The sequence below is a fragment of the Thalassophryne amazonica genome, chromosome 7 (assembly GCF_902500255.1).
Source record: "Thalassophryne amazonica chromosome 7, fThaAma1.1, whole genome shotgun sequence".
In the NCBI taxonomy this organism is placed as follows: Eukaryota; Metazoa; Chordata; class Actinopteri; order Batrachoidiformes; family Batrachoididae; genus Thalassophryne; species Thalassophryne amazonica.
The window spans coordinates 118900168-118923112 of NC_047109.1; the positions used below are offsets into that span (position 1 = coordinate 118900168).

The 22945-nt window shown below is 41.9% G+C and overlaps 1 protein-coding gene across 1 annotated transcript in view; it reads left to right on the forward strand.

Annotated features, from left to right (window-relative positions):
* dop1a (DOP1 leucine zipper like protein A) overlaps nt 1-22945 on the forward strand; it is a 156802-nt gene that overhangs the window by 32525 nt on the left and 101332 nt on the right. The window contains 4 exon segments of the mRNA XM_034175420.1: nt 1825-1934; nt 7827-7941; nt 8032-8152; nt 8616-8735. Of these exon segments, the coding sequence (XP_034031311.1) occupies nt 1825-1934; nt 7827-7941; nt 8032-8152; nt 8616-8735 (466 nt within the window).

Below are 22945 nucleotides of genomic sequence, written 5' to 3' on the forward strand. Positions count from 1 at the left end.
CAGTACCCATCTATCACTGCAGACCGGGCAACAGTTATGTGAAAATGACCAAAAAATGGAACATAAGAGCTTCACTGTGTTGTGGTTTCATGTGTTCACATTTTCTGCCCGTGTGGATGACAGAAGGTTGGTGGGAAGTAATTTGAGAGGCGTTTAACAACCTTGTTTTCACAGTGGTACCAGAGCAGGTCAGATGTTGCTCCGTTAGCAGGTGCTGTTTGTGGAGATCATCTTTCAAACTGGACTTTTAATCATTTAAGCTAGTTGTCCATTGTCACTTAGCACTTAGGATGGGAATTGATAAAATTCTATCAAAGTCACAAACCATTCTACTTGGTCTGATTGGTTATCGATGCGTGATCAGTTTTCTCTGTGCAAAAATGTTGACTGTCAGCATCAATTCAGTTGTTCTTTGTTGCTACATGCAGAGTTTGACATCACGATGCACGAGTTTATACAACATCCAACTGTCAGCAGATATGCCGGCTTTGATAGAGGAACTGATAACATTTGAAGAAAATTGGCTTGAAATGTTTTGAAGCGGTTCTCTTTTACTGTCTTGTCACAGCCCCCAGTTCTTGTACGCAGCATCAGAGCTGAGACCTTCGGCGGCGCCCGCGTGTCATTTTGCACTATCGTTCTTTAACTTTCTCCGCTGTGTGTAATAAGTAGCCACTCAGTCTGTAACACAAGAAGCTATTGTTGGTACAAGCTTTAACGTGTTTCCTACGGCAAATTAAATTTGACTTATGTTGCAGGTTTAGTTAAACATCAGAAATGAGCTCAAACATCCCTCAAATTGCAGTTTAATAATGTTTGATGATTAAAGCTTTCAGGACCTGATGCCTGTTGGTCCCAGTGCTTATCCCCAGATACTGTAACATGAAGAGAATGAGAGTCCGGTACTCCATCAGGACGGGACACCAGTCCATCACAGGTTACTTCCCCAGCCAAGACTGGTACCCATTTACAGCTGAGTGGACGGGGACAATGAAGATGATGTGTCCAAGGACACGGGTAGCTTGGCCAGCTTAGAGTTACCAGTGATTTGGCTTAGAATTGAGAGAAAGTTATTAAAGATAAAGTTAAATGGTGTTTGAAAGTGTCAAAAAGGAAAAAAAAAAATCAGTACAGTTGTTCAACAAATCAGCACCAATGTTTTTAGTTCCTTGTTCCTCAGTGAAGGAGCAGGAAATGTGTTCTATCAGTAACAACACTGTGACATTACAAGAACTAGATCTGACACACGCGGACACACACATGTTTTGTGGCCTCAGCTGTGTTCGATCTTCATCCACAAACTAACTGTACACTGTTTGTGCTTCACCTCTTCTTGAGTGGTCGTAATTTTCTTCCTCTGCTTTGTCGTTTTTGACTCACTGTGGACGGAAATGCTGGTAAGTGTTAAATATTTAGCTTCCGCTGATACTGGCTGCTTCATTTTTGTCAGCTTGAATTGTGTTTAGTCAAACCAAAAGTTGCAAAGTCTTTGGTGACGGCCAAATGACACACAGCACTGGGGGCTTCACTTCCAATAATTTATAAATTGTAATAAAGCGTCGCCATGGTGACAGATAATGGCTTGACAAATATTCATTCAAGTACCTTTCCTACACTCCCTGGTTCTCAAGACCAGACACCTAAGTGACTCTGCTCTTTTCTAGTCTCCTATTTTACTCTTCCTTTTTAGATATTTAGATATACCTTAGTATACTGGCATAGTTCCACCTTAGAATTGGAATATAATATATAAGATATACTTTACTGTATTTTTATGTATGTGAAAATGTGGGCATTTATGTCTTGTTCTTTCTGTTTGTGAAGGTTTTGACAACAACGGGGTGATGACAGGCCCTCGCAGCACGCGGCAGAGTAACCCCGAGGAACACGCCAGCCAGTACTTCAACACCTTCTCCAAAGACATGCTGGTGCAGGTGGGCTCTCTGCACGTCCACCAAATTCTACACAAATGCAGGCCGGCAGTGTTTCTTCAGTGACGTCTACAGTGCATTACATTCAGAGGTCTCTTGAGATGCGAAGCGTGTGAGTGCATGTGAGGATGGAGGTGTGTTGGCAGAAGACGGCCCTGAATTTGGCAGAACTGTGGCTTGTTTCTCTGCCGCACAAACTTATCTGTCCCCTTTAATCTTTGTCTTCCCACACCTCCTGCTCTCCAATTTGGGTTTTCATTGCGCCCATCTGCTTTATTCCCAGCAACCTTTGAAGACAGCTCACACAAATGCACACACACGTGCTTGCGAGGGGGGATTTTTTTTATTTTTTGTAAGCTGTTCTGTGTGGTCTGAAATCATTATTTGAGTTTCCTCCACTGGGAGGTGTTTTGTGCTACAGGGACTTTTGGTGGGGGGGGGGGGGGTCAGTTTTTAAAATTTCAGATGCAGCATAAAACTAATACATGATGAAACTAAAGTTTATGTGGACTAAAGGCAAGTTAGCCTAGGTGGTAGACAAAATCAATCAATCAATCAATTTTTATATAGCGCCAAATCACAACAAACAGTTGCCCCAAGGCGCTTTATATTGTAAGGCAAGGCCATACAATAATTATGTAAAACCCCAACGGTCAAAACGACCCCCTGTGAGCAAGCACTTGGCTACAGTGGGAAGGAAAAACTCCCTTTTAACAGGAAGAAACCTCCAGCAGAACCAGGCTCAGGGAGGGGCAGTCTTCTGCTGGGACTGGTTGGGGCTGAGGGAGAGAACCAGGAAAAGACATGCTGTGGAGGGGAGCAGAGATCGATCACTAATGATTAAATGCAGAGTGGTGCATACAGAGCAAAAGGAGAAAGAAACAGTGCATCATGGGAACCCCCCCAGCAGTCTACGTCTATAGCAGCATAACTAAGGGATGGTTTAGGGTCACCTGATCCAGCCCTAACTATAAGCTTTAGCAAAAAGGAAAGTTTTAAGCCTAATCTTAAAAGTAGAGAGGGTGTCTGTCTCCCTGATCTGAATTGGGAGCTGGTTCCACAGGAGAGGAGCCTGAAAGCTGAAGGCTCTGCCTCCCATTCTACTCTTACAAACCCTAGGAACTACAAGTAAGCCTGCAGTCTGAGAGCGAAGCGCTCTATTGGGGTGATATGGTACTACGAGGTCCCTAAGATAAGATGGGACCTGATTATTCAAAACCTTATAAGTAAGAAGAAGAATTTTAAATTCTATTCTAGAATTAACAGGAAGCCAATGAAGAGAGGCCAATATGGGTGAGATATGCTCTCTCCTTCTAGTCCCCGTCAGTACTCTAGCTGCAGCATTTTGAATTAACTGAAGGAGGCCCAGTAACTCTGGAGGCTGCAGGTCATTATGGGGTCAGGTTGTGACCCAAAAGCGGAGGTCGTGGTCAAAGGTTTTACATTCTCCTGGGCTTTTGTCAGTGCTGTAAATAGTTTTTGGGGCATCAGGATGGATTAATAATGATCATCAAAGGTGGTGATGACCTTGGAGAACTTCAGGTTCAGTTAGAGCAGCAGGTGATTTCACTGATTAACATCACTTTGAGCAGGTGGGATGAGTTCATCAGTGAAATCACCTGCTGGAGTCAATGGCTGCAAAGAAAACCTGCACCCTCTGCCCTTTCTGGAATAGTTTGGACACCACTGAGTTAGAGGCTAAGCTATGGACTCATCGAGGATGTACCTGTGTTCGATTCCTGTCATACTACTAGTTTGTGTCTTTGGTCAAGACACTTCATCAGCATTGTCTCAGTCCACCCAGCTGTAAATGGGACCTGGGTTCAGCTGGAAATGTAACCTGCAACTTCTGTCTGCAGCATGCTACTGAATCCAGAAATGAGCACTGAAGTGCCTCCAAGATGATGGTCAGACTGACTACCGTAGCCAAAAACATATTTATACGTTTTCTTTCTGCCTTGATGATTTTTACCATTTTTGAGCTGCTTTAACAGACAAAAATAAATGTTCAGTACTGCCACAGTAAAGCCAGCCTGAAGGGAAATTGTTTGAAATGGGGTGTAATTGATCTAATGATTGATAATCTGCTTTTTCAGAGGTTGAGATTCAGTCTCTGTATTTAAAAGATGGCTGCAAGTTTTAGCTGTAAATACAGTGACATCCACAAGAGTCAGTCAGTGTAAAGAAGAGTTGGAGTGTTTAGATGTTACTTTTCCTTTCCCAGGCAATCCCAGGAAGAACTCGTGGAGGAGGAGAGGGCGCAGGGCCGGCATGCAGTGCGTAATCAAACGGGTCATGTGGTCAGCCGGTTTCTCCCGCTTGGACCGAGGCTACCGGTGGTTGCAAATGGTTCCTCTTCAGCGGGACGCGAATGAAATCGCTGCGTCACAGCCACCGCTCCCTCAGAACACCGGTATGGAGTCTCTGCGATGCTGGCGACGAGATGGAACGGCTCCGTGGCATTCGTGCTCTCAGATGTCTGCCCACCTTTCATCTTGGCCTCAGGCCCCACCACCACCACCAACAAAAACAACGGAGAAACAGCTGATCCGCCGGTACAGCCGGGGACCACGTGACCGCGAGAGCTGGCTGCGACCAATCACGCTCTGCCCAGCTGACGCGAAGGGGATGACATCAAGTCGGATTGGTCTATTGAATGCGCGCTCGATAGCAAACAAAGCTTTTTCTCTCAACAAGCTCTTTACCAGGGAGAGCTTGGACTTCATGTTCCTCACAGAGACGTGGCAGAAGGACGGAGAGTTTTTTTTTCTTAAACGAACTGTGCCCTGTTGGCTGCTGCGCTCTTGGGAAGCCCCGCCTCTCTTGTAGAGGTGGAGGTCTTGCTGCTGTGTATCAGGACAGATACACATGCAGAGTGATTGACACTGAACACTTCTCTTCTTTTGAGTCACAAGTAATAAAGGTTGGCTCTTTAAACTCTTTTTACTGTATCTTAATCTATTGCCCTCCTGGCCCTGCAGGGGTTTTTCTACATGAGTTCAACAGTTTTTTATCTTCTCTTATAAAATTGGAAAGTGTTTTAGTTCTTGGAGATTTTAACCTACACATTGATGATACTACGTCCAACCCAGCACTGGAACTTTTATATATGATTGAAACTTTTGATTTTAAACATGTATCGGGCCCCACCCACTCGAAGGGTCATACTCTGGACTTGGTGTTTTCTCTTGGCCTACATGTCACAAATATGCATGTGGAAGACGTCCACCTGAGTGACCACAGCTGTATTTTTTTTTTTTCAGGTTGATGTTCCCCCTGAGCCTAGGCCTGTCTCTAAAAGGGCAGAAAGCAGGATCATTACACAAACTACAGCTGACAGATTTTGTGCCTTATTTCATCCCAGTGCTTTTAATGACTGTACGGATGTCAATGATCTTATGCATCATTTTAACTCTCACTGTGCCACATTATTGGACTTGGTGGCCCCTTTCAAAACAAATAATGTCTGTGAGAAGTCATGTCCATGGATAAGTGACAGTGTCTTGGAGTTAAGAAGACTGTGTCGGAAAACAGAGCGCTTGTGGAAATCCACGCACCTTGAGGTCCATAGGTTACATCTCAGGGACCTTATTTCCATGTTAAATGATGCATTAAGAGAGGCAAGATCTAAATCTTTCCATCGCCTGATAATGTCCAATAAGGGAAATCCGAAGGTGCTTTTTAACACAATTAACTCTCTCGTGTCCCATGCTGCCTCTACAACCTCTGAGTTTTGTAAAGCAGATGGCACTGACCTCTTGGAGTTCTTTGTTGATAATGTCAGACACATAAAAAATGCCTTTACTGACCCCTTGTGGTCTGGCCCAGTCCAGCCTGAACTGCCACTACAGGTCTGGTCGTCTTTCAACCGAGTGTCACTAGAAGACATTGCAGCAGTTGCAGCTAAAATGAACCTGACCTCATGCCCATTTGATGTCCTTCCCTCCAAGCTTTTTTTTAGATACTTTTGACTCAGTCGGGCCATGGGTCATGAAAATGTTCAACATGTCCCTGTCATCCGGTCTCTTTCCGAGCTCATTTAAACATGCTGTGGTGGAACCAAGACTCAAAAAGCCTAACTTGGACCAGTCTGAGCTTAAGAATTTCCGGCCAATATCGAAGCTCCCCTTTCAAGCAAAATACTGGAAAAAGTGGTCGCAAACAACTAACGTCTTTCCTTGAGATGCACAACATCTATGACACTTTTCAGTCAGGCTTTCGGAAACACCACTCCACCGAGACCGCACTACTGAGAGTGTCTAGTGATATCATGATGGCCACTGATGCAGGAAGATGCACAGTCCTAAGCCTGCTAGACCTGTCCGCAGCCTTCGACACCGTCGACCATAGCATTATGGTCAACCGGCTGCACAATCTGGTAGGGTTGTCGGGGTCCGTGCTGAAGTGGTTTGCCTCATACTTGGAGGAGAAGACCTTTAGTGTGTTGGCTGGCCATAAACTATCGAAAACAGCTGCTTTACAGTATGGTGTCCCACAAGGTTCTGTTTTGGGGCCACTGCTGTTTCAGTTGTATGTTCTTCCCCTCGGCCAGTTGATTCAGGACTTCAGGGATATTTCCTACCACCTGTTTGTGGACGACTTACAACTGTACTGTTCCTTTAAGATTTCAGAAGTCCACAAATTGAACTCTTTATTTGACTGCCTGTCACAGGTGAAGAAGTGGCTTAATGGAAACCGTCTGCAACTGAACTCTGAAAAAACTGACACTTATTGTTGCCCCTGACAGTGTTGTTCCTGTTATCAGGAGTCTCCTTGGTGACTTGGGCTTAACGGCAGAAACCTTGGCGTTATTTTTGATGAAGGAATGTCTCTTGCTCAGCACGCAAGCAAGCTTGTGAAGAATTGCTTCTTTCAACTGCGAAATATCGCCAAACTTAAACAGTTGGTGTCACAGAAAGAATTAGACTATTGGACTATTGCAACAGCCTGTTCATTTGCCTGGGTAAGAAGGAGATAAATCTGTTGCAGTATGTCCAGAACTCTGCTGCGAGGCTTCTGACCCGCACCAACAGGAGAGCCCACATCACGCCTATCTTGGAATCCCTCCACTGGCTCCCTGTTGCCTCCAGAATTAATTTTAAAATCTTGGTTTTGACTTTCAGAGCTCCTCCTGATTACATTGCTGACTTGATTCAGCCTTACACCTCAGCCCGCAGCCTCAGATCTTTAGGTCAGAACCTGTTAATGGTTCCGCGAATCTCCTTTAAAACTCGAGGAGACCGATCTTTTAAAGCCGTAGCGCCTCGTCTCTGGAACGAACTCCCTCTGTCCCTGCGATCCCTGGACTCTGTTGAGATGTTCAAAAAGCAACTAAAGACTACTTTTTAAACAGGCTTTTCATGGCCAATAATCTTTTAGTACTGAGTGTTTTACTGTATATTTTTGTTTTACCTTGTAAAGCGCTTTGTGACCCCTGTCTGTGAAAGGCGCTAAATAAATAAAGTTTACTTACTTACTTACTTACTTTCCTTTCACTCATGTTAAATTAGAGGCTGAGTTTGTCCCAAAAGGCACAACTTGCAATTTTCACAAAACTAATGATTTATCATGATGTTAATTTAAAAAAAAAAAGTTAAAAATGTTAATGTTTTAGCCGGAAAAGAAGGTTCTCTGTGCTTCTGCCAGTCACAACAATCCAGTGCAACCAGGTCAGGACCAAACCTGAGGAGGAAAGGAATGCCGGTGCAACACAGAAAATTCCATTCAAATTCCAAAAATAGGGACTGACCTTATTTTTCTGATGCACCTTTGAATAAATGTAATTTTTTTGGGCAGACATGTTAATGTTTCTCCAGCGACTATGAATGTGATGCAGTTCATTTTGGGTTGAAATGCTGTAACAGGTGTGTGTGTGTGTGTGTGTGTGTTGTTCAGGCGATGATAGGAATCCTGCAGGGGAAGGCTCGAGGTGGAGAAGAGGAGAGCATCCTGATGCACAACCTCAAACCCTTCCGCATCCTCATCAGTCTGCTGGACAAACCGGAGCTCGGTGAGCACAGAACAGTTTTTCAGTGACATTCATCACACGAGAAATCTGAATTCAATAAACCGTGTGTGTGTGTCTGTGTGTGTACTTCAGGACCAGCAATCCTAGAGGATGTCCTCATTGAGGTGTTCCGTACATTACACACACAGTGCCAAACAGAATTAGACCTTCAGAATCAGAGTCCGTTTAACAAAGACAATGCACACCTCAGCAGGTAAAACCACTCGTCTCTTACTCATTTAAAGAAGTGTGTGTGTGTGTGTGTGTGTGTGTGTGTGTGTGTGTGTGTGTGTGTGTGTGTATTATACAAATAATGAATGTTTATGAGTTCAGTGGTACGGATATTTCATGAAGTGAAAGCTGGAACAAATCATTCAACGAGGCAAAGCCGAGTAGACTTGTGACAATCTATTAGTTATTTAAATAATTGTCAATAAAAATGCCAAACTTGATCTCATTTGCAAGTCGAAGGCTTTGCTCATTTGTTGTTGTTGTTGTTTTTATATGTGAATTTAATGTCTTTGAGTTTTGGACTGTTGCTAAGATAAAATAAAACATTTGTTTCCTGATGATGAATTGATTAATTGTAAAACTTTTTGTTGTTGATTGATTGAATGATGGATTGTATTAATCCACTAGTGCGAATTTGCTCATTTGGATTTCTGGCTCCTTTTTAGTAAACTACGAGAGAACAAAAAGACGGCGGAACTGATCAAAACGGCCAATCTCCTGTTTAACTCTTTTGAGCCGTACTACATGTGGGACTATATCGCTTGCTGGTTCGAGGAGTGCTGCAGGTCTGTATACATGTGCAAATACACAAAAAGTCACTTTTTAATGCAGCATGCATCAGTTTACATTTATTTATTGATCTAAACACAACAAACTCTAGGTTGAATGTTGCGGTCATGTTTCCTAAACTGTAGACTGACAGTTAAAGGGGATGGTCTTCTTCTTTGTTGTCTTCATTATCTTTGCTGCAAACTCTGTAATGCTTCAAGTAGTTGACTGAATCAGTATTTCTGCTGCTAATACAAAATAAGACACATAACAATGCAGTATGCCACAGTGCAAACACATCGCACAAACCAGTTTTCTGTCCCCACTTGAGGTGAATTTGTACCCACAGAAGCCTTGTCCTATTGACTCTCTGCGGAATCTGAACTCCTCATGGCCCGTGGGATGCCTGCAGAGTGTTTTCAGAAAGCTCTGCTGTGCGTTACTTGTGTTGCTTCCTGTTGGTGTGAATACACCTAAAGGCCCGGTCACACAGCACTTAATGAAGGGCAATGAATCTCAAACGAAACAAGAAATCTGGACTTTCATTGACTTTCGTTGGTGCCGTTGAACCTTCGCGCAGCTTTGTTCCTGCAGCTGGCACTTTGTCAGGATTTTGAAACTGTTGAAAAATTTGAACAGATGCCACTGAAAACCTCAATTTGTCCAGATTTTGTTTTGCTGTAGTTCTTGATGGTTTTTCATTGTTTATTGTTTGCTTTAGTTTTTGTAACGTTAGTGTTTAGTTTGACTTTGTTCAACCAGCTGAATGTTTTCACACCAGTACAAAAGCCGATTTGTGAGCACTTTTGCGGAGGAGCTGCAGCGGGTGTGTGCGGTGTGAGGCTTCTGCCCCTCTGTGCGAGTACTGCTGTGGTCATGCCATGGTGCTGGCCTGCCAGGAAGAATTTGTCGGCCTCTCCACCAGTGCATGAAAGCCCGTGATCGTGGTGTTGGCTGGAGCTGCAGAATTCTGTCCATGAACTCTGAAGGGCTTGCTGTCCTCCAGCCTCTACAGACAGAAGAGCCTGCTGGCCCTTTCAGCGTCTGACAGTTCAGACGTTTTTGAAGAAGTGATCCTTGATCGCTTTGTTTCCGTGGAGCTGACGGCCGACACGACGTAATGATATTTTATGTCGTCTGCTCTGATCTCTGAGTGAACTGAGTCTCGGTTTGTGCAAACCAGCCAGCAGTTTACAGAGGCGAGACTTTGAGCATCAAGTGTGAAAAAAAAAAAAAGTTCCAGCAGCAGTGGACATTTGCGTGTGAACAGCTTTGATCACAGAGGTGTGACATATAAAAACAGAAAACCCAGTGTGATTGCAAATGGCTGCATTCTTTTTTTTTGAACGTTTGAGTCTCTAAATCATGTACGAGGCAGTCCTTCTGTGTGTGTTGTTGGCATACGTGCGCTACAACACATCCAAACACTGAATGCATTCATCCAGTATCAGCTGGAAGGAAGGTGAAGTGTCTGATCCACAAACACAGCGCCAGTGTGTGCATGATCAGAACTGGTAATCAAACCCACGTGCTCGTGTGTGTGCCACAGTGCCAGTGATCAGAAACACCAGGCTTTGGAAAAAAAAAAAAAGGCAGACAGAGTCTCTCTTTCTCTGTCTCTGTCTGTCCCTCCTCTCTCTCCCTGTGTCTCGTACGTGTGCATTTCAGGCATACAGACAGCAATTAGAGTTTTGGTATTTGAGAGATTTGAGAAATTTCGTGTTTGCAGTGTGTATAATTTTGGTGGTGTATTTAGCGTGTGTGTGTGTGTTTTTTTTTTATTTATTTTTTTGTAAAAATGGGGCTTCTCATGAATATTGAACAAGCGCTTCAGTGTTTTGTTTTGTTTTTTGTTTTTTTGTTTTGTGACTCAGTGCGTCCCAGCACTGAGTCCTGGAACGCACAGATGCAGACACACACTGCTCCAGCAGTTTAAAGCATGGAGATCAACATTAGCTTTGGTTTCGTTTTGTTCCGCTTTCGTCCCTTTTGCGCTCTTGATTCCCATTCACAGGATATTCGGCGATTTTTATTTATTTATTTATTTATTTATTTACTTTTTCCCCTTTGTTCAGGAATCATGTTGCTGTGTAACTGGGCCATAATGCTGCTCTTATTGGGCATTTTCTGTTCGTAAGCCATCGTGTCTGATCAGGGTTCTTCAGGAACGCAAGTTTTGCAAAATCTAAAGTGTACTTGAAGGTTTTCATAAAAATTCAAAACCATCTGTTGTATGTTATTTCATAAAGTGCAGCAGCTAATATATTTTTTGGAGTATATGTTGCACCTGACAAACATGACTCTTGAAGAGGAAAAAACTTACTTAAGTTGCACTTTACTTTGAGAAGAAAATAGAAGACATTAGGTTAAACATATCCCGACATGCCTTAACCCAGCCACTACACCCTGCTATTGAGGTTGGCACCATTACTGAGGTATTACCTAGATTTACAGAATTTGATAGTATCTCACTAGGCATGCTAACAGAACTCATAACGTCTACAAAAAGCACAACCTGTTTATTTGATCCTATACCAACAAAACTGTTTAAGGACGTGTGGCCCACTCTTGGGCCGACTGTGCTGGAAATTATTAATCTTTCTTTAACTTCTGGATCTGTTCCTAAATGTTTCAAATCTGCAGTGATTAAACCATTACTTAAGAAACCTAATCTTGACCCTAGTGTATTGAAAAACCATCGGCCGAAATCAAATCTATCATTTTACTCTGAAATTTTGGGAAAAGTGGTGTCACGGCAGCTCGTAGACTATCTTACTGAGAATAATCTCTTTGTGCCTCTGCAGTCTGCTTTTAGAAAATATCATTCCACAGAGACGGCTCTCACTGAAGTGGTGAATGTTCTTCTGCTTACAATGGATTCAGACACCACTACGGTTCTGGTGCCGTTAGATCTCAGTGCTGCATTTGATACAGTGGATCATCATATTGTACTTGATAAGCTGAAAAATCATTTTGGGATTACTGGGAGTGCCCTGCATGGTGACGTCATACCTGACCAGTCGTTCACTGTGTTTGTACAGTAACACTACCTCTAACCTAGTGACATGACATTTGGGGTTCCACAGGGGCCCCGTCTTATGTACCCTGCTTTTTCTTCCTTTATATAGCACCCTTTGAGCACAAATTGCAGCGTTTTGGGATTACCTTTCACTGCTATGTTGATACTCAGGTTACATGCCAGTAACTGCTGGTAATCTCATCTACATAAAATCCTTAGAAGATTCCCTTGCATCAGTGAGAAGCTGGATGTCTCGCAACTTCCTCCTTTTAAACTCTGATACAGTGTCATACATCACACTGATAAATTGAGGAACCTTGGGGTAATTTTTGATCCTATGTTCTCCTTTGACCTCCACATTAGAGATACTACTAGGACTGCTTTCTTCCACCTGCAAAATATAGCAAAGATTCGTCCCATCCTGTCTATGGCTGATGCTGAGACCCTGATCCATGCGTTTATCTCTCCTAGGTTGGACTACTGCAGTGTCTATTTTCTGGTTTACCACAGTCCAGCATTAGGGGTCTCCAGTTGGTTTCAAAATGCTGCAGCCAGGACTTTTGACACGAAGCAGAAAGTTTGACCACATTACACCCATTTTTGCGTCTCTTCACTGGCTTCCTGTCCCAGTGAGATCAGATTTTAAGGTTCTGCTACTCACCTATAAAATTATTCATGAACTGGCACCTCCCTACCTAGCAGACCTAATTAAACCCTACATACCAGCCTGGGCTTTGCATTCTCAGGGTGAATGAATGAATGAAAACTGTTTATTTCGAACATTTGATACAACAACAATTACAAGATAGATCAGTAAAGACAACAACAAAAAAGTTCCTACTGTGTACCCAACATGTCCGAAAAGGGGTAGGGTGAAGCATCAGCTTATTTATCCCTACCCCTTCTTCCCCACAACCAGTAATACCCTTTGCCACATATACACATAGATTCCTACACACCTAAACCGATATCAATATATATATATATATATATATATATATACATATATACACATATATATACACAAACATAAATATACATCTACACATACCTACTTACATACAAAATACTATATATTTACAAGCCGAAGCAAAAAACAAAAACACCCTAACCCTCATTACCCTTCCTCCTCCCTATACCTAGAAAAAAACATATTTTTGTACCGCTGTTTTGAACTGGTTCATGCTGGACATTGCTTGAGCCCCACTCCCAATCTGTTCCACATCCTCACCACACAGACAGAAATACAGAAACCTTTTAAGTGTTTGTGCCCACTGATGCTTTAAATTAAATTTCCCCCTCAGACTGTAATCCCCTGATCTGTTAAAAAACATATTTTTTAATATTTGCTGGAAGTAAATTGTTTATTGCTTTATACACAATTTGTACTGTTTGAAAATGAACCAAGTCTGTGAATTTTAAGAATTTGGATTGTAAAAAATAGTGGATTTGTATGATCTCTATAGCCAGTATTATGAATAATTCTTATAGCTCTTAGTCTGCATTACTGATAGTGATTGTGTTGTACCTTTATAAGTATTACCCCATACCTCTGCACAGTACTGTAAATATGGTAAAACCAGTGAGCAGTAAAGAATGCGGAGTGAGTGTGGTCCAGAATATGTTTCGCTTTGTTTAGAACTGAAATGCTTCTTGACAGTTTACTTTGTATATGTTTTATATGAGTCTTCCAGTTTATCTTATCATCTATTATCACCCCCAGAAACTTATTTTCATGTACCCTTCAATATCTACCCCCTCGACTTGTACTGAACCTGTATGTCTGTATTACAATACCAAATAACATGTATTTTGTTTTACTTAAGTTTAATGATAATTTGTTTCTGTCAAACCATATTTTCAATTTTCCCATTTCTTTACTGATCCTCCTTCAGTAACTCCTGCAAATCCCCCCCTGAACAAAAAATGCTTGTGTCATTTGCAAATAATACTAATTTTAATATTTTGGAAACACTGACAATATCATTTATATAAATTAGAAACATTTTATACCCAATACTGACCCCTGTGGGACGCCACAAGCATTGTCCAAGCATGATGACATATATTCCCCCAACTTCACAAACTGTTTTCTGTTACTTAAGTAGCTTCTCACCCAGTGCAACACCAACCCCCTAATCCCATACTGTTCAAGTTTATTGATTAATATGTCATTGATGATTGTATCAAAGCCTTTTAAGGTCTATAATATTCCAACTGAATGTAATTTGTGGTCTATGGCGTTTGTAATCTCCTCAACTGATTCTGTTAATGCAAGTGATGTTGAACTATGTGCTCTGAATCCATATTGACTATCAGTAAGTAATTTATGTTTATTTATGAATTTGTCTAATCTATTATTGAATAACTTTTCTAATAATTTGGAAAATTGTGGAATCAAAGAAAACAGGTCTATAATTTGTGAAGTGGTGTCTATCCCCAGTATTATACAGCGGCACAACACTTAGCTATTTTCATTTGATTGGGAAATTTACCGGTTTGAACTGATAAGTTACAGATGTATGTTAATGGTTTACAATCCATTCAATGACCTGTTTTACACCACCATATCAATTTCATTTAAATCGGTAGATGTTTTATATTTACAATTATTCACAATGTCTATAATTTCATTTCCATCCACTGCTGTGAGGAACATTGAACAGGATTCTTTCTATGAGATTATTATCCCAATCCTCAGGTTGGGAATCGGGAATTTTTTCTGCCAAGCTTGGTCCAATATTTACAAAAAAATTATTAAAAACCGTTGACTACCTCATCATTATTTTCCTTCTTGACATTTATTATCAATGAAATACTGAGGGTAACTCTGTTTTTTATTACATTTTTGATAATGCTATTAATATATCCCATATCCTTTAATATTGTTTTTGTTATATATAATATGTTACTATAATATTCCTTCCTACATACCCGTATAATATTAGGTAATCTATTTTGTATTTCTTATATCTATTTTCTGCCTCTTTAGTCTTTAGTTTATGAATTCTCTATACAGTGTATTTTTCTTATTACATGCATTTCGTAACCCTTTCGTCATCCATGGTCGAGCTTGGATTTTTTGTTTTCTGTAGTCTTGTGTAATTGGACAATTTTTATCATTAATGATGTAAATATTTGTAAAAAGTTTCATATGCACTATCAACATCACTTTCACTGTATACCTTTTCCCAGTTTTGCTCCTGTAAATCCTTCTTTAGTGTGTTCATGTTTTCCTCTGTCCGCACTCGCCTGTATTTTATTTCTCCTCTGGCTGATTCCGCCGATGGTTTCTATTATAAACGATGAAAAACTGGTAGATGATCACTAATGTCATTGATTAATAATCACTCAGTGTTATTTCAATATCATTGCTGAATATATTATCAATTAAGGTAGCACTATGGGATGTAATTCTGCTTGGCCTGGTGATTTTTGGATATAAACTCATACTGTACATTATACTGATAAATTCATCTGTTATTTTATGCTTATTTGGATTGAGCAGATCAATATTTAAGTCACCACAAATGAACACAGTTTTTTGATTAGTTTTTGAGAACATTTTTCCCATACAGTCAGTGAATGTTTCAATACTAGATCCTGGTGCTCTATATATACAGCTGACTAATACATTTTTGCTTTTTTCTTCACATATTTCAATAGTTATACATTCTAATAAGTTATAGATCACAGTTGTCATATTGTCTACTATTTTATAATCCATGTTCTTATCCACATACACAGCCACTCCTCCTCCACTCTTATTCTTTCTGTTTACACAATTAAATTCATATCCATCCAGTTCAAAATCCATTCCTTTATCTTCATTGATCCATGTTTCTGATATAGCAATTATGTTAATATTTTTTTAAAATTGACTTAAATATTCTTTAATGTTGTTAAAGTTTGCATATAGACTTCTGCTGTTGAAATGAATTATTGATAATTTGTTATCCGTTCTAATGATCCGATTAAACTGTTCATCTGTATAATAGCAACAACTGTCATTGATATTTGAGAAGAAATTATTGTCCGGGTCTATATCGTGCTCCAAGTCCAGTACATTGTGGTCTGTGTATTTAAATGTTCTCAGTTCTACTTTTCCATGATCAGCAATCCTTTGAGTTATATCCTTCTTGTCTCCAGATGTAGATGAATAGGTAGTAGATGAATAGGTTCCTCTGGTCTGTGTCATGGTGTTGTGATGTGTTTGTGTCCTCATACCTTATTGGTCATATTTGTCCAGATCCTCGATGTTCCTGATTACCATAACCTTTGCTTGTTCTGGTGTTCCATTCAATTTGATAAATGTTTTGCAGTTGGATGTCCATGTCTGTTGAATTTTTCCCTGCTTTTTTAAGAAACAAGCTTTCCTGGCGATGTCTGCATTTCTTTTGGTCAGATGTTCATTGATGAATACGTTTGTTCCTTTGAGTTTCCGTCCCTGTTTTAACAATGCCATTTTATGTTTTCTGTTGACAAACCTCATTATAACAGCTCGCTTGTCTCCATCCTCTCTCCTGGGCAGGGGGTGGCACGCTTCAATGTTATTACAGTCCATTTGAATACCTTTAGATTGCAGCCACCTGTTGTTGTCAGCCACCTGTTGTTCCACTGAGCTGGCCTCATGCTCGTTGGCCTCCCCTCCGCTGTCTTCTGACACCGCCCGTGCATAGGATCGAGGTTTAATATGAATTCCTGTAATAATAACGTCGTTCATCCTTGTGTACTGTTCCAACTCCGCAACACGGTTCTCCAGGTACACCAGACGCCGGTCTTTCTCGGCATTCTGGATCCGGAGAGCCTTCACTTCTTCCACCAGCTCCATAATGGATTTCTGCTGCATTTTAACCACAGAGATTTCCTCACACAAAAAGTCCAGGGACTTCTTGATATCGTCTCCCTCCTCCGCCGTCAGTGCCTTCTTAGGACCCATGGTCAGATGGCGCCTCGGGCCTCGGTAAAGCCGCGCCGGTGGAACTGCGCTGACGCCTCGGGCTTCAGGTGGAGCCGCGCCGGTGGATGTGCGCTGGCGCCTCGGGCTTCAGGTGGAGCCGCGCCGGTGGATGTGCGCTGACGCCTCGGGCTTCAGGTGGAGCCGCGCCGGTGGATGTGCGCTGACGCCTCGGGCCTCGGTAAAGCCGCGCCGGTGGAACTGCGCTGACGCCTCGGGCTTCAGGTGGAGCCGCGCCGGTGGATGTGCGCTGGCGCCTCGGGCTTCAGGTGGAGCCGCGCCGGTGGATGTGCGCTGACGCCTCGGGCTTCAGGTGGAGCCGCGCCGGTGGATGTGCGCTGACGCCTCGGGCCTCGGTTATGTTTATGTCTGTATTATATGAGCGAAGCGCCACGCAGCGCCGCGAAGCTCGCTCATGGTACAGGACGTCCTAAACATGAAGTGCCAATTTTCAAATCCACAGTAAAACAGGAAATGTTCAAATGTCAAACACTTCCTGGATTGACAGAGGAGATCCGATGGAATCTCGTGGGAACTCAGTGACAAGCTCACACTCAAACAGGAAGTGCTGAATTCTCACTCCCTCCCTCGAGTAAAGAACAAACCAGGACTACGTTGTGTCCCTAAGGTGAATAAGAAGTCTGCGGGTCAGAACTTTCCCTTATCGTGCCCCTGTTCTGTGGAATGATCTCCCTGCGTCAATAAAACAATCAGATTCTGTAGAGACTTTCAAGTCCAGACTTAAATGTGCTTATTTTCCCTTTCGTATGGCTAGCATACTGGCATAGTATGTTACTATGCTTTTTACTCTTTATTTATTTATTTATTTTCTTTTATTAATTTTATTAGTAAATGCAGCGGGCTGCGGCCTCAACTTTACCTAAATTCTGGGTCTTTTAGTGAAGCTTAGGGCTAGTGGCCGGCGATCACCTTAGTATTTCTTCTGTTTTTCTTATTGTTTAATGCTGACAAATTATACAGTATTTGTTGTCTTTCTGATGCCTGATTCTATTTTTTTTCTCTCTGTTTGAGGTGCGGCTCCATCCAGAGATGGGGGTGATGTCTACTTCTGTGACTGTCCCATCCCATGCACGAGCAAAATTTCCTGTATATTTGTTTTGTAAATTGTGTCTGTAGCATGGCCCACGCAGATGGTCACCCCTTTGAGTCTGGTCTGCTTGGGGTTTCTTCCTCAATATCATCAGAGGGAGTTTTTTTTTTTTTTTTTCTTACCACTTTCCCCTGTGTTCTTGCTCTGGGGGTTGGTAAGGTTAGACCTTAGTTGTGTAAAGCACCTTGAGGCAACTTTGTTGTGATTTGGTGCTATATAAATGAAATAAATTGAAATTAAATTCCTCCGCACGTCTGTCTCAGTGTGCCGAAAAAGTGCTGATGTCCACGTCTTCCGCAATTCCTGTGCTAGTCAGACGACATACCGGATCAATACAGCGTCCAATTTAGAAATGTACGGCACATTCCACTGTTACAGGAGTTTTTGTCATGGAAAGAGGAGCGGAGGAATTCCGCGCATCGCTGCGGAGCAAGGCCGTGATGAAGCCTCACAGGACATGTTGGGGCATGTCCAGCTCATGCTCAATTTCTCGGATATTCACACAACTGAAAAGCAACCGGAAGCCGTCTGAAAGTCATCCTGTGAGACCAACACGGAGGTGGTTTTGTCCCGCACCATGAGCGGCACGGTGGGGCAATCCTCTGCTTCTTTTTCCATGAAAAAAACTCCTGTAACAGTAGAATGTGCTGAAAAGTGCTGATGTCCACACCTTCTGCCTTTTTGTGAAAGTCAGACGACATCCCGGATCAACAAAACATTCACGTTGGAAATGATCTGGTTGTTTCAGTGGGGTTTGAGCCTGTCAATCGGCGCTCGGAGCGCGCCGCGCTCTCAGACGCTGTGCACGGTCTTTAAACCGTCTGGAGCACTCCTTAATCTGTGTAATCCCCATAAAATCATCCCTGAAAGCCATATTAATTTTCCGAATGGTGTCCACCTGGAGGTCTCTCACAGTTTCTGGAAAAAAAATTGATGCATCAAAGCTCCAAACCGTTCAGACATTTATTCGCAATAAAAATCCGACGAGGGGGGTGGACCAGTGCTCACTCAAAGCCTGCTCACAGGCGAATGGCGCAACCGACAGGCGTGAAAAAACTCACGCATGCGCATGAAGGTTCAAGCTTGGCTGATGCAATCACACGTGATTGAAATCCATATGGTTTTTGAAAAAAAAATAAAAAGGTCTGTTACTTTTTGGACAGACCTCGTATACAGCATTTGCAACAAACAGCTACGGAGACTTCGGTTTCCGACAGCAGTGATGTTAAGAACTGAGGTACAGATTAATTCCAAAGTTGACATAACTGTGATGTCATGTTCTGATGCTCTTTTTGTAAGTGATAACTGTTCATTTTGATGCAGTCACAGTAAAAGCAGCAGTCCTGAGAAGGTTTAGTCTCAAAGTAAAAATAAAGCCTACCAGTTCCACTGTTAGGAGAGGAGCCTGAAAGCTGAAGGCTCTGCCTCCCATTGGTACTATGAGGTCCCTAAGATAAGATGGGACCTGATTATTCAAAACCTTATAAGTAAGAAGAAGAATTTTAAATTCTATTCTAGAATTAACAGGAAGCCAATGAAGAGAGGCCAATATGGGTGAAATATGCTCTCTCCTTCTAGTCCCTGTCAGCACTCTAGCTGCAGCATTTTGAATTAACTGAAGGCTTTTCAGGGAACTTTTAGGACAACCTGATAATAATGAATTACAATAGTCCAGCCTAGAGGAAATAAATGCATGAATTAGTTTTTCAGCATCACTCTGAGACAAGACCTTTCTCATTTTAGAGATATTGCGCAAATGCAAAAAAGCAGTCCTACATATTTGTTTAATATGCGCATTGAATGACATATCCTGATCAAAAATGACTCCAAGATTTATCACAGTATTACTAGAGGTCAGGGTAATGCCATCCAGAGTAAGGATCTGGTTAGACACCATGTTTCTAAGATTTGTGGTGGCCAAGTACAATAACTTCAGTTTTATCTGAGTTTAAAAGCAGGAAATTAGAGGTCATCCATGTCTTTATGTCTGTAAGACAATCCTGCAGTTTAGGTAATTGGTGTGTCCTCTCTGGCTTCATGGATAGATAAAGCTGGGTATCATCTGCGTAACAATGAAAATTTAAGCAATGCTGTCTAATAATACTGCCTAAGGGAAGCATGTATAAAGTGAATAAAATTGGTCCTAGCACAGAACCTTGTGGAACTCCATAATTAACCGTAGTCTGTGAAGAAGATTCCCCATTTACATGAACAAATTGTAATCTATTAGATAATATGATTCAAACCACCGCAGCGCAGTGCCTTAATACCTATGGCATGCTCTAATCTCTGTAATAAAATTTATGGTCAACAGTATCAAAAGCAGCACTGAGGTCTAACAGAGCAAGCACAGAGATGAGGTCCACTGTCTGAGGCCATAAGAAGATCATTTGTAACTTCACTCATGCTGTTTCTGTACTATGATGAACTTCTAAACCCTGACTGAAACTCTTCAAATAGACCATTCCTCTGCAGATGATCAGTTAGCTGTTTTACAACTACCCTTTCAAGAATTTTTGAGAGAAAGGAAGTTGGAGATTGGCCTATAATTAGCTAAGATAGCTGGGTCAAGTGATGGCTTTTTAAGTAATGGTTTTAATTACTGCCACCTTAAAAGCCTGTGGTACATAGCCAACTAATAAGACAGAATTGATCATATTAAGATCGAAGCATTAATTAATGGTAGGGCTTCCTTGAGCAGCCTGGTAGGAATGAGATCTAATAGACATGTTGATGGTTTGGATGAAGTAACTAATGAAAATAACTCAGACAGAACAATCGGAGAGAAAGAGTCTAACCAAATACCAGCATCACTGAAAGCAGCCAAAGAGAACGATATGTCTTTGGGATGGTTATGAGTCATTTTTTCTCTAATAGTTTAAATTTTATTAGCAAAGAAAGTCATGAAGTCATTACTAGTTAAAGTTAAAGGGATACTCGGCTCAATAGAGCTCTGACTCTTTGTCATCCTGGCTACAGTGCTGAAAAGAAACCTGGGGTTGTTCTTATTTTCTTCAATTAGTGATGAGTAGTAAGATGTCCTAGCTTTACGGAGGGCTTTTTTATAGAGCAACAGGCTCTTTTTCCAGGCTAAGTGAAGATCTTCTAAATTAGTGAGACGCCATTTCCTCTCCAACTTACAGGCTATCTGCTTTAAGCTGCAAGTTTGTGAGTTATACCACGGAGTCAGGCACTTCTGATTTAAGGCTCTCTTTTTCAGAGGAGCAACAGCATCCAAAGTTGTCCTCAATGAGGATATAAAACTATTGATGAGATAATCTATCTCACTCACAGAGTTTAGTTAGCTACTCTGCCCTGTGTTGGTATATGGCATTGGAGAACATAAAGAAGAAGGAATCATATCCTCAAAACCTAGTTACAGCGCTTTCTGAAAGACGTTCTACTGTAATGAAACTTATTCCCCACTGCTGGGTTAGTCCATCAGAGTAAATGTTATTAAGAAATGATCAGACAGAAGGGGTTTTCAGGGAATACTGTTAAGTCTTCAATTTACATACCCATAAGTCAGAACAAGATCTAAGGTATGATTAAAGTGGTGGGTGGACTCATTTACATTTTGAGCAAAGCCAATCGAATCTAACAATAGATTAAATGCAGCGTTGAGGCTGTCATTCTCAGCATCTGTGTGGATGTTAAAATCGCCCACTATAATTATCTATCTGAGCTAAGCACTAAGTCAGACAAAAGGTCCGAAAATTCACAGAGAAAACTCACAGTAACGACCAGGTGGACGATAGCTAACAACAAATAAAACTGGTTTTGGGGACTTCCAATTTGGATGGACAAGACTAAGAGTTAAGCTTTCAAATGACTTAAAGCTCTGTCTGGTTTTTGATTAATTAATAAGCTGGAGTGGAAGATTGCTGCTAATCCTCCGCCTCGGCCCATGCTACGAGCGTTCTGGCAGTTAGTGTGACTCGGGGGTGTTGACTCATTTAAACTAACATATTCATCCTGCTGTAACCAGGTTTCTGTAAGGCAGAATAAATCAATATGTTGATCAATTATTATATAATTTACTAACAGGGACTTAGAAGAGAGAGACCTAATGTTTATTAGACCACATTTAACTGTTTTAGTCTGTGGTGCAGTTGAAGGTGCTATATTATTTTTTCTTTTTGAATTTTTATGCTTAAATAGATTTTTGCTGGTTATTGGTGGTCTTGGAGCAGGCACCTGTCTTACTGGGATGAGGGTTAATGAGGGGATGGCAGGGGGAGAGAAGCTGCAGAGAGGTGTGTAAGACTACAACTCTGCTTCCTGGTCCCAACCCTGGATAGCCACAGTTTGGAGGATTTAAGAAAATTGGCCAGATTTCTAGAAATGAGAGCTGCTCCATCCAAAGTGGGATGGATGCCGTCTCTCCTAACAAGACCAGGTTTTCCCCAAAAGCTTTGCCAATTATCTATGAAGCCCACCTCATTTTTTGGACACCACTCAGACAGCCAGCAATTCAGGGAGAACATGCGGCTAAACATATCACTCCCGGTCTGATTGGGGAGGGGCCCAGAGAAAACTACAGAGTCCGACATTGTTTTTGCAAAGTTACACACCAATTCAATATTAATTTTAGTGACCTCCGATTGGCGTAACCGGGTGTCATTACTGCCAACGTGAATTACAGTCTTACCAAATTTACGCTTAGCCTTAGCCAGCAGTTTCAAATTTCCTTCAGTGTCGCCTGCTCTGGCCCCCGGAAGACAATTGACTATGGTTGCTGGTGTTGCAAACTTCACATTTCTCAAAACAGAGTCGGCAATAACCAGAGTTTGTCCTCGGCGGGTGTGTCTCGAGTGGGGAAAAAACGGTTAGAGATGTGAACGGGTTGGCGGTGTACATGGGGCTTCTGTTAGGACTACACTTCCTCCTCACACTTCACCCCAGTCGGCTCCTGCTTTCCCGGCTGCTCGGGATCTCTGCTGGAGGGGAACTAACGGCGGCTAAGCTACCTTGGTCCGCCACCGACTACAGGGGCCTGGCTAGCTGTAGGATTTTCCAAGATGCGGAGCCGAGTCTCCAATTCGTCCCAACCTGGTCTCCAAAGCTACGGAATAAGCTACACTTATTACAAGTACCATTACTGCTAAAGGAGGCCGAGGAAATAACTAAACATTTCACC